The 17,212-nt window shown below is 36.1% G+C and overlaps 1 protein-coding gene across 4 annotated transcripts in view; it reads left to right on the top strand.

Moving 5' to 3' along the window:
• The window catches only part of LRRK2 (leucine rich repeat kinase 2), a 69,121-nt gene that overhangs the window by 44,317 nt on the left and 7,592 nt on the right, over window positions 1-17,212 (top strand). For all 4 annotated transcript variants that reach the window (XM_032996283.2, XM_032996284.2, XM_032996285.2 and 1 more), the window contains 18 exons: window positions 866-1,084; window positions 3,274-3,475; window positions 4,101-4,189; window positions 5,048-5,235; window positions 6,159-6,313; window positions 7,339-7,485; window positions 7,639-7,830; window positions 8,487-8,633; window positions 8,956-9,056; window positions 9,228-9,418; window positions 10,096-10,256; window positions 11,053-11,223; window positions 11,820-11,920; window positions 12,570-12,764; window positions 13,784-13,977; window positions 14,272-14,344; window positions 15,172-15,356; window positions 16,747-16,899. In XM_032996283.2, coding sequence (XP_032852174.2) covers window positions 866-1,084; window positions 3,274-3,475; window positions 4,101-4,189; window positions 5,048-5,235; window positions 6,159-6,313; window positions 7,339-7,485; window positions 7,639-7,830; window positions 8,487-8,633; window positions 8,956-9,056; window positions 9,228-9,418; window positions 10,096-10,256; window positions 11,053-11,223; window positions 11,820-11,920; window positions 12,570-12,764; window positions 13,784-13,977; window positions 14,272-14,344; window positions 15,172-15,356; window positions 16,747-16,899 — 2,864 coding nt within the window. The remainder of the gene's footprint in view (window positions 1-865; window positions 1,085-3,273; window positions 3,476-4,100; window positions 4,190-5,047; window positions 5,236-6,158; window positions 6,314-7,338; window positions 7,486-7,638; window positions 7,831-8,486; window positions 8,634-8,955; window positions 9,057-9,227; window positions 9,419-10,095; window positions 10,257-11,052; window positions 11,224-11,819; window positions 11,921-12,569; window positions 12,765-13,783; window positions 13,978-14,271; window positions 14,345-15,171; window positions 15,357-16,746; window positions 16,900-17,212) is intronic.

The raw sequence follows: 17,212 nt of genomic DNA on the forward strand, positions 1-17,212 counted from the left end.
ACATGTTTGAAATCATGCTGTTAAGTGTATGCTTAGCATGCTACTGTTAATAGGAATGATTCCAGGACTATAGTAGGGAAATTGGTCTGAGAATTTGCCTATATATTTTTCTTTTACTTCAAGTGTCTTATTTTCATTTGATGGAATCACCCCATGGTGAGCATTACTCATCTTTTCTTTTTGTATGATGGTTAGCCATGGCTGGCAATGCAATTACATAAAGATTTTGTATACTGATCCTGTTTGTTAAACTTGTCTTTTTCCCTCTTTTCACCTTGAGCAGTCATACAGGACAGAGGGTTGCACTCAGTTTAGTGATGATGAAGACCATTTCAGATGTTTTCTCCTTTGCTATGCAGTCCTTGCTGGCGTTTCATTGCTGCACTGTTCCAATGACAACTAGCAGAGTACCCTTTGCTTTTCCATTTTGCTGGTGTTTTTAATGAAAAGTAATAGTTGTCCCTCTATTTTACTGACAGTGTTATTAATCTGCAAAGCATGAAATCCAGATATACGCTGTTTCCTTTTAGAAAAAGCAAATTTGTTAGTATTTCTATTTTGAAATAGACTGCTCTCTGTCTGTTAGAAAGTGTGTTTCATATTTATAGGCTGATGCATTTTTACTGCCATATCCAGTCAAGGCTATTATATGGGATTGCAGTTTAAACTTACTCCGAATAAAGACAAGAAATAGTAATTCAGATTTCAAACTTATTTAAAAGAGGTCTATTTAAAGAGGGAGAACGAGTTACTTTTTTCACTGTATTGATTGTTTTGACTAAGTTGTTCACGTTTGATGTGGATATAAAACAATAACATCAACGTTCGCTACTGAGTTAATTGACTATATGGATCTCACTGACAGGCTCGAGCTTCAACATCTCCCGTCATTCTTGTTGGCACTCATTTAGATGTTTCCGATGAAATGCAACGTAAGGCCTGCATGAGTAAAATTACTAGAGAGCTATTGAATAAGCGAGGCTTCCCAGCAATCCAAGATTATCACTTTGTGAATGCTACAGAAGAATCTGATTCCATTATTAGACTTCGTAAAATCATAATAAAAGAGAGTCTTCACTTCAAGGTAGGCTACGTACTGTTAAAAACATCCTACTTTTAGTTAAGTAAATACATTTTTGAACATTAACTAACTTTTATTGTGATAGCAAGCTCACATTGTCTTCTATGAAATGTTACACACTGCAAAATAATGAAGGAAAATCACTAGGTTTGTTTTCATTTAATTTTCTACCAAAAAAATCAACTTAGTAAAAATCTCAGCTAAGTTATGTTTTCAAGGACTAGGTCCATAAATAAAACATCTAATGAAAAATAAGCCATTTTTTTCTTATGAAGAAATCTGATCAAAAACTGTTTTTTGTTGGATGGTAACATGCAATTGCAGTAATAAGTATTGCAAGATTTCAGGGGACCAGGAAATAAGATTTTGTGATTTCTGAAAGCAGGTGAATTCTCCATTTACTGATTTAATTTTACATAGTGTGAAACAATTCCTAGAAAGAGGAAAGTGAGTTAAAGCAGGAAACAAAGACCCCTTGACTGAATGAGCCTCCTAAATCAGAGAATCTGCACTTGTAGTTCTCTTGTCTCCAAAGTCATCCCTACTACTCATTCCCTGCTATCTCCTTAGCTACAGCATGAAGCTCTAAGTGTGAATGACAAGTATGAAGAGACTAGCCCAGGCATGGAGCTTACAGAAAGATAGGATCGAATCTGTATCAAAAAGGATATACATATTTTTGTCTTTTCGCTTATACAATATCAATCATGTATAGTGTAATAACATGTTAAAGAGAAAAGGTGGTGTCCTGTGCCACTGAAGTCAGTGGCAAAACTTCATAAATCCTAGCAGAGCCCCAATTTCCTCTGAATTACTGCTCGGAAGATTTTATAGAGCAAATGCTGTGTTTATGCTGGTGGTGTTACAAATGAGGGAAAGAGTGCGCACACCTCTTGTTTCTCTCTCAGAAACTGCCATCTTAGCCACAGCTGTAATCTGCCTAACATCATTCCACAGTTCAAGGAGTAGCTCACCAGTGCTAAGTGGCAATGAGGTGACCTATTCCAGGGGAATGGATTAATTCCACTTCTCATACATCCAGTAGGGATGAATAGAGCTGGAGGTTGTAAAAGTATATGTAGCCCTATGTCTCACCATACTTCTTCAACACTCAGGAGAAGTTCTGTTTTTTGAAAACATTTCACTCTTAGGTACCTGAAAGTCATTCCTGTAATGTCCATGTCTCTTGTGGCTATGACTTAAACTGACACTTAAATTTTTATATAAATGTAAGGTAGCTCAAATGAAATGAGAAAGTTTTAGTTTCCATAAATAATGTAGACACTTTGTGAAAGGAGTGTTCCAAGTTACCTGCTTAGAAGTCAGACAATGTGAGTTAAGTATTCAGCATTGTCACCAAGTGCTCTGAGTCTTTGAAATTACACAAGGTACTAATTACATTTTTGACACATAAAAATGCCACAGTGCATTGGTGTTTAACTTCTTTGAGAGGAAGATTACAAACTAAGAAACCTGTTTGGAAATGTTGGGAAAATTGTTTCCCATTTCCCAAAAAAAATTACTAGCTCAGCACCCATGAAGAATGAAAAACCTGGTCAGATGCTAGCTAATACCAAAGGTCAAAGGATGTCTCCAGAAAGGAACTCAGGCTCAGGAAACAGGGGCAAAGCACCAGACTCTGTTTCCCTCAAGTGTCACTAATCTGGCTAAATTTATTTCTTCCTCTTCTTTTGTCCACTGACTATCAGTATTGGAGACTTTTAATTGAGCTACTACCCTTTTCCCCTCAGTTTATCTAAAGACATGTCTAGAGATATTAGAGATTACAATAGGTATCTTTTTTTTTTATTCCTTTGCCTGTTGTCTTGTGTTAACCTGAAATGTATGTCATTATCTGTTCATACAGTGAATATTTTCCTTTTACTTCGAATCAAAGTTTCTCCTTGAAATTACATCTTCCGAGATAAAATTTTTAATTTTTTATGTACATGTAATATGGAAATACTTTCTTCTTTGAGTATTAATTTATAGAAAGACATTTATAATAAAATTCTGAAAGAAGAATTAGTTATATCTACCTTTCAGCAGCCATCTTAGTCAATAAATGAGTGCTCTTGTTCCTTCTTGCTGCTACTGTTGAGTGGACATACCCACTTTACATCTCAGTTTTATTGTATGCATTTCACATGAATAAATTAATACGTTTAAGGTTATTATTCCTAATTACACAGATCAGAGATCAGCCAGTGGTTGGTCAGCTAATTCCTGACAGCTACCTGGAGCTAGAGAAGAGAATATTGCTGGAACGCAAAAATGTCCCAATTGAATTTCCTGTGATTGATCAGAAACGCTTACTGGAACTGGTACAAAAAAGCCAGTTGCAATTGGATGAAAATGAACTCCCTCACGCGATTCACTTTCTGAATGAATCAGGTAAAATATTCTCTTCAATGTATGTTCGTTAGTACTTTGTTGCAAATCTGCAGCAGACAGACCCGTACGCATTTTTTAATCTCACACAAGGTTGCCACAGAGTGTTGAGCTGAAACACGTAAGGTTGGGTAAGGTTAGTTTGATAATCCAGCTTGTTATGTGATAAAGTAATTCTACGATATAAAGGATCAGTAGTGTAACAATTTATCTTTCACCCCTCCCTGGAAACATTATACCTGCTGGTTAGACAGCACAGTTTCTGAAGAAAGATGCAATTGTTGTAATAGCTTGAATGGAGTAGCGGTTAGATGAATATATAAGAGCTTATCTCAGTGCCATACAGACTTCATGAGATTAAATAATAAACCACACAGAGCATAGCTGCTTGGCAAAAAAATGAGTCAGATTACAAATCTGACAAAACACCTGAAAATAAAGGTAAAGCTGAACAAACCATGATTGCATTCTACTCTCCTGCAATATTGACAAAAATTCATTTGCTGTATTTATTATTCAAATTGCTTATGTCAAGTCACGTAAGAAAAAACAGCCCAGAATAGGGTGTTTACTTTGCTTAATATGGAGCTTGAAAAATGCGTTGCTAATTACAACATTCTTTGTGCAGGTGTACTCCTTCATTTTCAAGACCCAGCACTACAGCTAAGAGATCTGTATTTTGTAGATCCTAAGTGGCTATGTAAAATCATGGCACAGGTTAGACTGATTACTTTTTGTACCTACATTCATGGAACTTCTTCACCTGTCTGAAACCACTTTGACTTATCAGCGATTCTTCTTCACCATCGCTTTATTGTTTCATGATCTAGAATTTTCTAAGGGCCCAGAATGGTTTACCTGGCTCTTTCTGTTTCCTTTGCCTTCTAGATAACTGTCTGTCTCAGTGGTTCTATGTTCTTACGCTGTAATGTCCAATATAATTTAAACTTCAAGAATACATGTAGAATAGAAAAACTCCACGGATGCAAAGTAATCCTGCGGTATGTTGTGATAGGTTGAGATGAAAGTTGGAACTTTGGATTAAAGTAGTAAGACTGGAGGAAGAAGAAGGGTCATTGTACGCTTGGTACTGATGGCAGAGGAGAGTGAGTGACATGGATTCACATGTGGGGATGGGAGAGTAGCAGACTGACAGCTTAAGTGAAGTCATCACTGAAATGTTGATCTAGAAACACTCTCAAAATTTTATATATATATTATTTCCTAACCTCTGAAACTTTACCTTTCATTCAGTGCAGAAAATGGGATGGCAAAAATGTAAGTTTGAGCCTTTAAAGCTGGTGGGATTAAGAGTGAGAAAAGACCGAGAAGATCACAACACACAGTGAAAGCTACTGAAGAATGGTAGCACACAAGTGGCTTGGACAGGTTAAATTTTTCACTACTGTCTTCTTGATGGCTAGCATTATGGAAATGTTTGGTTTCACTGTGAAATGGAGTCCATTTTTTCCCTCTATATAATAAGCTACCAGATATTTCAGGGAACAAAGTTTGTCAGGAAAATGCAATCTAATGAGGACTCTACACCTGAAATTGGTTTACTTTTTTTGAAAGATTCTGACGGTGAAAGTGGAAGGCTTTTCCAGATATCCTAAGGGAATTGTAAAGCGTACAGATGTGGAAAAATTCCTTTTAAAGAAGAGCAAGTTTCCTAAGATCTACATGTCACAATACTTTAAACTTCTGGAAAAGTTTCAGATTGCTTTGCCATTAGGAGAGGATCAATTACTAATCCCAAGCAGGTAAGCAAAGAGCTAAACCCACAAATGGCAGCCATAGAGATCGATCAAAATGAAAACCTCTCATCAGGCCAACTAGCTTAACTGAACATCAAAGCAATTTGGTATATGAAAACATGATATATATACTTAGTACACTACATTTTAGTAGATGCTTTCAGAGACATATTAAGCTGATCTTGTATAAGATAAAGCTTACATCATATTAGCGTTGTGGGTAAATGGAATCTATAAATGCTAAATTACTTTATGAGGATAATATGCCCTTTACAGTTACCATGCTCTGAGACTACTGCAGGAAGATGATAATTTAGCTTTACATCATCATGTGCCAGTACTACAGATACTTATTGCAATACAAAAGATAAGAGCCTATCTGCTTGGAGTGAGAACCACAGTCAAGTTACTCAGAGCCAGTATCTCCTCCAAACGGTCTAGGTATTAAATGTGGTGACAAAAAAGGTGTTATGAATTTGAATGTACACTTTTTGCTTTATCTGAAGCAAGTAACACAGTTTCTCTGCCTCAGTTACAGATGTCCCTAATGTGTTTAATAATGCTTATGTTGTTTAATGGAAAGAGTGTTGCAGGGTTGCATTGATTAGAGTTTCTATGTTCTTCAGAGTCCTGGGATAGGAACATTTTATCTGAATGTCTTACGTGTCTTCTGTGTCCCAGGTTTTTCTCACATTTACATTTGATAGCTAATGATTGTTAGCACGGTTCTGCTGGGTTTAAAATACAGCAGAACTTCACTTTAGCGCAAGCAAGCAGGAAAAGCAAATACACTATCTGTCTTCTCCCCGATCATTTAAATCATTCATTCATTAATAAATAATGCATTTGACGTAATAAATAATGTAAGTCATCAGTCAGTTTGGATAAAGTACATCATTAAATACTGTCTAATATTTTTATTCTTTCAGTTTGTCTGATCACAGACCTGTTATAGAGCTTCCCCACTGTGAAAATTCAGAAATTATCATCAGGCTTTATGAGATGCCATACTTTCCTATGGGATTTTGGTCCAGGCTGATAAACAGGTTGCTTGAAATATCCCCTTACATGCTGTCAGGAAGAGGTACCAATCTTTATCTTCAAAAGCAATAGTGAGCATGTTTGCTTTGAATGCCAGTGTCTGCATGTTAAGACTCTAATTCCCAACACTGTTTTACTTTAACTAATTTCTGGCCACTTCACAAATTTGGGAAAAAGAACAGTAGTCATTTTTGTAACTTAGAAATATCCAGGAACAGCCAGTGACTGATTTTTACAGTGTTGTGCAAAAAGAAGGTGAAGGTTGTAAGCATGCTATTTCTCTCCTTAGCATGGTAGAGATGGAACAAATCCTTATATTTATGCAATGTTGCCATTCATTTCTACAAAGAACACAGGAAAGGATGTATTTCACAGAGAAAAACAAACTGCTTTTCTTCAGGTTCACTGATTCTCCCTTTATGAAAGTCTAAAAACTTTGCTTTGATGAGAAGGGCAGGGGGGTCTTTCATTTTTTCCCAATAATTCTGTGCTTTGACATGAGACCTATCTGCTGAACTTCACAATTTCATTCATTTTGGGGTTTTTAATGTGTGATTTATGAATACTGGTGACAAGTAAAGTATTAAAAATATGCATTGCTAATGGTCTACGAATATGATTTTTAGCTGCCTGCTCTCCTGCCATTTGATTCCCTCCTGAGCATAGAATTCCAGTCTCATCTTGCTATTTCATGAGTGTGTGGTAGAGGGAAAATTTAAATCATTGACTTTTTTCATATGTTGCCTAAGTTATTCAGTGTTTGAACATGAAACTATCTAAGCATTTGTGTAATCCTTACATGCATCACCTGCTACATGACTTACCAGTTGATTAAATATTTAGTTTGTGGATATACCTTATAGAACTGAACGCCAGTTGACATATATTCAGCTTTCGTGGGGCTATTCTGTCTGCAAAGTTGTAGCCTTTGTTTTGTTTGTTATTCGGGTAGGCAGAAACCTACAATCATAATTAAATATTTAAAATACTATGAATTATTCCAAATATTTTAAAATATTACATTCATATTGGAGATCATATTTTTAATCTAATTTTGTTATCTTTTAGAGCGAGCTCTTCGTCCTAATAGAATGTACTGGAGACAAGGCATCTACCTGAATTGGTCTCCTGAAGCTTATTGTCTAGTGGAATCAGCAGTGTTTGACAACAACCCAGACAGTTTTTTGAAAATTACAGCACCTTCTTGCAGAAAAGGTTAATTATTCCTGAGCCTGATTTTTGCTCCCATTTGATTGCAGCTTGGCATTTTGGTTTGTTGTGCTTTTGCCTTTGGAATGTAGAGTTTAGCTTTGTAACTACAAGTATGGCAGATTGAGGCTGTAATTTCCTTCTTTTGGTTTCTTAAAGGATGCATCCTTTTGGGGCAGGTTGTGGATCACATAGATTCTCTTATGGAAGAATGGTTTCCAGGTTTGCTGGATATAGATGTATGTGGCGAAGGAGAAACGCTGTTGAAGAAATGGGCTCTGTACAGCTTTCAGGATGGTGAAGAACACCAAAAAATACTACTTGATGACTTACTTAAAAAGGCTGAAGAAGGTATATATTTATGACATTTGAGGTATACAGAGGTACATCCGTATGTAGATAAATATTATATGACATCCCCTTTATAACATTTGCGTACTTCATGTTATTTAAAAACGTTTAATTCCTGTAATAAATAATTACAATATAAGTCAAAAGCAACTTGTTCTTTTTTTTAATGTAAGAGCCATCTGTATGAGTATAGAATATGGGACAGATTGGAGCTACTCTGTATAGCCATGTGTAAATGGCAGTAACGAAAAGAATTAGTAAAACTGGTACTAGATCTTTTGGTTGGACCATGTACAACAGTAATTTAAAAGGCAATATTCAGGATAACATTCTACATAGTAACAAAATTCTTTCTTTTTACAGACCAAAATAAACTCTCGGTTAGTTTGGTGTTGTTACATAGCAACAGTTGCTATCACATTTGATTGGTACATATACAGAACCTTGAAAATACTTAAACGTGTAAGATACATTAAGTTAAATGTCAAACTTCATTAGTGTTCTGTTGCATCTATGTATGCATGTTTATGTGTGTCTGTGTGTATGAATATAATTTTAGGTTCATTGATCATATGCACTCATGGAGATCATTGTTCAGTGCCTTTTGAATGATGACTTCCCTTTTTTTTTTCAATTGTCTCATTTGGTTTTCTTAGGTGACCTTTTGGTAAATCCAGATCAACCGAGACATACCATTCCAATAGCTCAGATTGCTCCTGATCTGATATTGGCTGATTTGCCTAGAAATATTATGTTGAACAATGACGACCTGGAATTTGATGAAGCTCCTGAATTTCTCTTGGGTAAGCATTATTTTTAGGGGTTTTTTACAGACCTTATGTAAACAAGTCTACTGAAACCAGGTCTACAACATATGGAAGACATTTTAGAGATTTCTTTCCTGTGGAAATGTATTTTTAAGGTGTGCTGAATTTCAGGTTATTAAGTTTTGAATTTTCCATTAACTTGTATGCTAGAACACTGGGTTTTATGTGTTTAGTTTACTGATGATGAAGCTTAACACAGTAGATGATCCACACATTTGAAAGTTGGACCCTTTCAGCTATTTTTTTGAGAAATGGTTGATAGCCCTTTGTTTTTAATTTCAATGTTATCATTGAAAAGGTGATGGTGGATTTGGATCTGTGTACCGTGCGTCCTATGGTGGAGAAGAGGTTGCCGTAAAGATTTTCAATAAGCATACGTCCCTCCGGCTCCTAAGACAAGTAAGAAATACTGCCTTTTTTTCTGTAGTGCTCTTGGAATACCAGCACTAGCTAAGAGCTTAAAAAGCTTAAGTAAATTGCAGGACTTCACCCAAAAACATTTTTGAGTTTATTTCAGAGCTACAGAGGTTATGCTATTTGCAGTATTTCATCTGATTTTACAATTTACAGGAGCTTGCAGTGCTCTGTCACCTCCATCACCCCAGTTTAGTGTCTCTGCTGGCTGCTGCAATCCGTCCCCGGATGCTAGTGATGGAATTAGCCCTTAAAGGATCTCTTGATCGTTTGCTTCAACAAGACAATGCAAGTCTAACGAGAACACTTCAGCACAGGATAGCTCTACATGTAGCTGATGGCTTAAGGTAAATGTGACTTCCACATTACTGTAAAACAGGATACAGCTGCAAGTAGGATATACTGCAAATGGAAAGCTTCTGTTTTCTTACATGTCAAACGGAGTATTCCCTGGATCAGACAAATTCTTGTATTTTTAGGATTGGTTAGCTGATGTATAACACAAATTTTTGTTACCTGTCTTTTTCTGCTAACAAGTGGCGCTCATATAAATAGAGAAGTAACGAGAGTTCTGGGTGGAATTTTTTTGTGGCTATTGATTTCTTATTAAAAATGTCAAAGAAATTAAGTTAGTGCATTTTTAATGTTCTGAAAGTCCATGAATGTTGTCAGGAGCTATTGAAGTGTGACTGTAAAATGACAAAACCTGCAAAGGAGCTCAGGGCAGGGACCAATGAAGCTTAAACTTCTAAGATTCAGTTGTCAAACTGCCAGTGACATTTCAGATAAGACTTGGTATTAAAATATTGCAATGTTTATGTGCCAGTCAGTAGTATTTCTGAACAATTCTAAAGTCAGTATCCAGTAAGGTGGTATCATGTTAGTGATGTTAGACATTTTTTTAACTCAATATTTAACATTTGAAAGCACAATTTACTGTTGTGTGAGTAATACATTCAGTCTGTGTCTATAGATGCATCCCTGAATTATGAATGGTTTTAATAAATAATTTTTTGATTAACAGATACCTGCATTCAGCAATGATCATCTACCGTGATTTAAAACCTCACAATGTGTTGCTCTTTACCCTGTACCCTAATTCAGCTGTTATTGCAAAAATAGCTGACTATGGCATTGCCCAGTATTGTTGCCGAATGGGAATAAAAACCTCAGAAGGCACACCAGGTATGGAAAAATGCTTTATTTTACAGTGCATTATGTCAAAAATTAATTAATATGTTTTTTTGTGATCTGTAAGTAACTCAAGTCTATACTCTAGTCAAAATAATGAAATATAGTCCTAATGATATGACAAGTTGTGACGCCAGATTTATACCTCTTGGCCTTTCTTCTTATCCGTGTTTTAACCCCTTCTAGAGGAATCAAGGCGTATACTAAAGGTTTTTAAAAAGAACAAATTAAATTGCATGTATTCATTATAATTTTTTTCTGTCTTGTTTTAGTATGGTTATTGTGATATTGAAATTATACTGCTAAAATTACTCGTAATTTTCAGTAATGCATAGGTAGGTCTTAATTTTTTTTAAAGGCAATAAATACCTGCACTGTCCCCTGATTTTAGAGAGAACATACTGACATTCATTTTAAAGCACTGAACAATTTAACAACTTTGAATTGGTCTTGGAAATTGTGCATTAGGGCGTGACTTCAACTGTGAAATGTTAGGCCTTCAGTAAAGACTGCAGATTTGCCCTTCATTTTCAATATTCAATGATAAATGAATTATTTTATGTGTAATGGTGCAGGAGCTCTGTAGCTGATGTACTGTCCCTTTCCTTTATACTGATTGCTGATATTTTTGGAGGTCTGCCACATGCAAACTATTGCCAGCCCAGAAATAGTGTGCCATTTTTGGTTTACTTCCAGTGACATTTTCATCAATAAGTGTTTGCTCTTAAAAGGATAAAGATGGCTTCATCTTGGTATGAATCATAACTATTAATGAATGATTTATTTGCAGGATTTCGAGCACCGGAGGTGGCCAGAGGAAATGTTATTTACAATCAGCAAGCTGATGTTTATTCATTTGGCTTGCTGCTTTATGACATTTTAACAGGAGGAGGTAGAATAATGGAAGGCCTGAAGTTTCCAAATGAATTTGATGAATTAGCAATACAAGGAAAGTTACCAGGTATGCCTTGTTTCTTAAAGTTTTAACATGAAAATGGATCATTTGTCTTGTCTCCTCCAAAAATAACACCTCTCATGTTTTATGTTGTATCTGACAGTGATCAAAGGAGGAGACTAAATAATAGCAATTTTTAGAAACTTCTCCTAATTTCATACGGTCTTGAAACAGTGAGAAACAGGCATCTATTCAACGTCACGTTGGTTATCATTTCATTGCAATTTCAAAGGATCTAGCTGGTTCACTTTATAAAGAAATAGAGGTTTTGTATACTTTGGACTTTACCCAGACCTAGCTAAAATGGATGTTGCTGTAGGTACCGTCTAATACTATGTCTGGACTTGACCCTCACATATTACTGCTTCAGCTGCTTTTAATGAAAAGGACTCTAGCTCTAGAATTTCATGCTCTAACATTTAATGGCAGATGAGCAATTCCAAGCTGTTCATGGTAACATTTTACCTAAGAATATGTTGTATCTTAGATCAGCTCTATAAGAAGTTAGATGAATTCTTAAAATAAGAAGAAAGTTATTCAGAACTCTCATTTCTGAACTATGGTGAAACCTGCTTAAGAAGTTATCTAATTCTGCATTTTAGATCCTGTCAAAGAATATGGGTGTGCCCCCTGGCCTGAAGTTGAAAATTTAATTAAAAATTGTTTGAAGGAAAACCCTCAGGAACGACCAACATCTTCCCAGGTATTACTCAGTGTCTTTATTTGTATTCTTGTGATAGATAATAACATAAAGTTGTTGGGCTTTCTAAAAAGGAATAGGTCATTTAAGTTAGTAAGAGGCACAGGGTTTCTTCTGTTCTTTTCTATAACTGAAGCAGTCATGAGCCGTTGCCTGCTCTTGCCATCCAGGATAAACTGTTCCATTCAAATCTACCAACCATTTATTCTAGCATGCTGCTTTTCCCTGTGTTGCTGTAAAGTAATTGTAGCGAAACAGGATTCAGATTATTTCATATTCTTTATTAGAGATATGCAAAAAGGACTTTATTATATAGTATCTGTGCACATAGCCTACACTTTTCCATGCATGTGAACAGCAACATGGATCTGAAACCTACTGTCTGTTACTACACATCACATTGCTCTTTGAAATGGATGAAATTTTCAAACATGCCTTAACTCCATTGACTTCCTGAAATTTTAATGGAAAAATGAGTCAATGTAAAGTTGCTCAGTGCACAAAAATTGCTCATTAATAGTGGCAATACAGATGAGCAAACCTGCTGAGATACTCTGTCGATACTGCATAAAACATTGTTATCCATTGCTTGTTACTTATCACTGTACGAGCCATTGTTATTACTATGCACATGCTGTGGCTTTCTTTGTAGGTTTATGAGATCCTGAATTCTGCAGAGCTTATCTGTTTGATGAGGTATGTTTCAATACCCAGCACGTCTACAGCAGACTGCATGGTAGCTGCCAATCAAAGCTGCAAGAAGGCAGGAGTCTGGATCGGCAATGGGAACACAGAAAAAGCACAACTTTCATTTATTAACCTAAATACAGATGGACATACTTGTGAGGTATGTGTGAAAGTTGCCATTTATTCTAATTATTTTGGCACTCAGATTTCAGAAGAGTTAATTACATTTCAACAGCAGGACATTACTTGCAGAAAGCTAAGTTTTGAGAGAACAAAGATTGCTCATAAGTGAGTCATCATTGTATCCATGAAATGAAGCAGAAGAGCAGTCACTTTTTCCTCTCTTCCTGCCACTCAGCCTGAACTTTCTCATTACACTGTCTTTCCACTACTGGGTTCCTTTCTTCCACTCAGATGGAAGCTATTTCTAGCATGGAGACTAGAACAAGGAGTAATAGTTATAAAACCATTTATATCTCTACCTCCCCTAACAATCCAGCTACTCTCTTAACAATTCCTCTCTTCCCATGAATGCCACCACCTCCTTGTGCCACTTTGAGTCACCCTCCGGCTCTTTTAATTTTATTTTTGTACGTCTCAGTCCCATGTCATCAGAAAAGGGAAGAGGTTTTACCCAGGCCTGAGATGCCGTGATGAACATGTGTGTCAGAACTGAGTGTGACTCATCATCAATGTTGTTGAACTTATATTTCCATCTGCCATCTGTTGACCATGATAAATTTGAATTGGTAGCTTTGGTATAAATTATAAGGTTTATTTTTCTAAAGCTAAAATGAGAAAAAGAAATATTAAACTAGTGCTTTTATGGTTAGCAATTAAACTGAATGTATATTGCAGTGTAGTTCATTTGCTTAATTCTCTGATGGCTTTGAGACCTTCATTGGAATAGAGAGAATGTATTTTTCAGCTTTCAGTTTAGATATTTTCCTGTGTACTGTATGAGGGGTCCTTCCAGCACTTTGAAGATAGATGGTGCAGTTGGAGATGTATTCTGCTAATACAGAGTAAAATTTCTTAATGGGGAAGTTAGGCCTTAGGTTTGTCCAGGGCCCAAGAAGATTGTATTCTATTTTTATTACCAGCAATTTACTAGCATTTAGCCTTACTGAAATCATAACCAGATTGTTTTTCTTTTTTTTTTTTTTTTTTCTGACTCAGGATATTGCAGATAGTAAAATTTTAAGTTTGGCCTTAGTGACCCTTCCTGTGGAGAAAGAAAACTGGATTGTAGCAGGAACCCAGTCTGGTTCTCTGTGGGCAGTTAACACAGAAGATGAAACAAGAAGGCATCGTCTACAGAAAATGTCAGATTCCATCACTTGTTTATACTGTAATTCTATTTCAAAGCAAAGGTATAAATGAATTTTAAATATTTTGGGTTACATTTTGAAAATATGACTAAACAGAGATGTTCAGAAAATAGCCTCTGTATACTCATGCAGTTTTGTTCAGACAACTGCTTATTTTGCCTGTATTTTCACTTAATTTTGCACCCAGTGTAACTGGAGACTACGTTCCTGACCGCTTTTTGGGATTGATTTGCTTTTAGTGTTCAATTAATCTCTTGAAATACCAGAGGCTACTTATTTACATTTTTCTTACCTGATTAAGGCATTTCTCGAATTCATTATTTTATTTTATTTCAGCAAACAGAAGAATTTCTTCTTGGTAGGCACAGCTGATGGCAGACTGGCAGTTTTTGAAGACAGAGCAGTAAAGGTAGTCTTGTTCTTTGCTGTCTGTTATACAAAATACTATCAGTAATATGTAAAGCAGCTACCAGTAGTAGCTTTATTTCATGCAGCTTATTTTTTAATTGCTTCTCTAAAACTAAAAATTATTTTCTACTGCAGTATTAGAGGAACTGCACATGTTTTACAATACCTGTTTTAACCAGTAGAGTTGAGAGGGGAAATATTTCTCATTTTAGGACTTTGACAGGCCTGGTAAAGTGACTAGACAGTGAGATTAATGGTTGTTATTAAGAATATTCTGAGAGTTTTAATCTCCTTTATTTCTTGCTGTTATAGCTCCTTTTCATTCATGCTGAATTGTCATAGAATAGATATCTTCAAAAAGACAATATTGTTTAGATTTTCTGTAGGTCAGAGTTCTGTTCAAAGAACAGATAAAGAAATGCTGGGAGCTCTTTATACCATCTGTTTCCTGAGGGTTAGCTCCTGACCATATGCAGTTTAGAGCAGTTGTGGAGTTGCAGTGCATTGCAGAACTAGAATATGGTCCGGTGTGGGATGTCTCCAAGATGTGGATGTGCCTTTCCATCCAGTTCTTGAACTGTGCCAAGGACTGCAGAAAGTATCAGTCCCAGCCCTGTCCTGTTTCTGCTCACACAGGCTGTTTTCTGTGGGGCATCTGTGATGAGACGATGGTGCTTTTCAGTCTCTAACATTCTGGAAAGATACTGTAATGGTTCAGAAAACCTGACTGTGTCAATTTAATTCAGTAGGCTGTGTAGCCTTGTTTTAACAATTTCTGAGTGTCTGTATATGCCATGTTTGTAATGGAGAGTGTATTTTTTCTTGCAGTGTAAGGGTGCCACACCTTTGAAGATACTAACTATCGGAGATGCTAGTACACCACTGATGTGCTTAAATGAATCCTCATACTTAACTGAAAAAAATATAATCTGGGGAGGCTGTGGAACAAAGATCATTGCCTTATCTAGCGATTTCTCTGTTCAAAAGCTCATTGAAACAAAGACAAGTCAACTGTAAGCTTTTTTTATAAGTGATGTTATTTGAGTCTTTTGTTGTTTTCATTGAAGATTTCTGGCAGTACTTTGATGTAACGTCTTGTTCTAGAGCTCATTCTTTGAATTGTCTTGTTTCTGTTATTTTCCTTCCATGTTAGAGATGGAATACAATGTGCATTAAAATCGGATCAGTGAGTAGTGTTTAAAGTCATCATTGCTGCTTTTAAACCAGGGATATGCATTGTTACTATATAAAGGATTTATGACATCAGTATCTCGTCAGAAAATTAATAAATGCAACTGATTGGGTTTTCTCCCCCAGTTGATTTGTCCAGGCCCTGTTTACTTTATTTAAAATTATACACACATACTTATCGTAGTATTTGTCCTTATATGTTTGTCGGTATGATCTGTGTGCATATCTTTGCCCTATATAGTTAAATCACGTATGATTGCTGAATTCTCATTATGTAGAAATTAGAAACTGAAGTTTTTGGAGTGTCTGGTGTAATTCTCACATGGGGAAATCCTGCGCTGGAGTTAAGGGGAGTTTTTCCTGAGCGGGGAAAATGGTGTTTGAATTTACACTGATAGAGATCATTATTCTGGGAAGTTAATTTGATTTGGGAAATAATATGTTAATATAAAGCAAGAAACTAAAAGTCCAGTAAAATGCAGTTCAATGGCAAGGTACAAAATATGTCACAGGAGTAATTTGAGCTTTGTAGAGGCAAAACTGTATAGTTTTCAAAATAAACTTGTCAAAATCAAGTAACATTAGGGAAAGCAGTAGTGCTACTGAGTGTCCGCTGCTACTGAGGGGCCTGTGTTTTTGAGCTGTTCTTCAGGATGAAGAGTCAGTGAAATAAGATAATATTATTATTTTGCAGGGCCAATAATATTTTGATATATGCAGGCATAGATCTGGCATGAGAAACAAATTCATATGTAGAGGAAAATAGTCAAAAAATCTGTCGAAGTGAAACAGGAGCAGGGCAGGGTGAACTAAATCTCACTGGTGCTTTTCAGGTTGAGTCATTTTTGTGTTGAGTGACCCTCTGTGGTCTTGTGGGCCCTGTGAGAACTATTGAGTGTCTCCAAACGTTGAATGAGTGGCAGGAGAAAGGTAGAGTTTGCCCTGCTGTGATGTGAGCATATGTGATTTGAGCAGAGAGATGGGAAAGATTTATTAATAGATTTTGGGCATTAATGTGCCTCCAAGGGTAGCATAAGCATAACTCCATTACTGTGAGAATTTATGTTGAACTGTAGGAAGATTATAGCAAACCCTGTCTGTTGTATTCTAGCCCAGTTGAAGAGTTAGAGGGAAGCTAACCCGACTCATAATAGTCAATTTTTTCTACTAGATATTTTTTGTGTATCTAACTGGAGTTCTTCTCTCTTCTAGGTTCTGTCATAATGCTTATAGTGATGCAAACATTATTTCAATAGCAACAGACAAATCCATCTACTTGGCAAAGAAAAACAGCCATTTTGTAGAAATCTGGGACAAGAAGACAGAAAAACTTTCTGAACTAATTGACTGTGCACATTTTCTGAAGTAAGTGGTTTATTTCAGATTGATGGCCCGATGCATAGAAAGCTGAATATCAGATTGCCTTCTCTAGCATAGTACCTTAACCTGCTGGAGGTAAGGGATTTGCCCAGTTCTTTGGGCAAATGTGAAATTCCTTTCCTCTATTTTGGCCCAGAACTTCAGAATATCCCATGCAGAACCTTCAATTTTTTAGGACCCTTATTATATTTCACAATTTCTTTATGATGTTGAGAAGATTTATTTAACTCTGGTTAAAAAGAAGTATTTTGCTGTCCTTCAGGTACTAATGCTTTTGCATCCAGTTGCTTCCTGCATC

Source organism: Tyto alba, unplaced genomic scaffold (assembly GCF_018691265.1).
Source record: "Tyto alba isolate M040663 unplaced genomic scaffold, T.alba_DEE_v4.0 Super-Scaffold_2, whole genome shotgun sequence".
Lineage (NCBI taxonomy): Eukaryota > Metazoa > Chordata > Aves > Strigiformes > Tytonidae > Tyto > Tyto alba.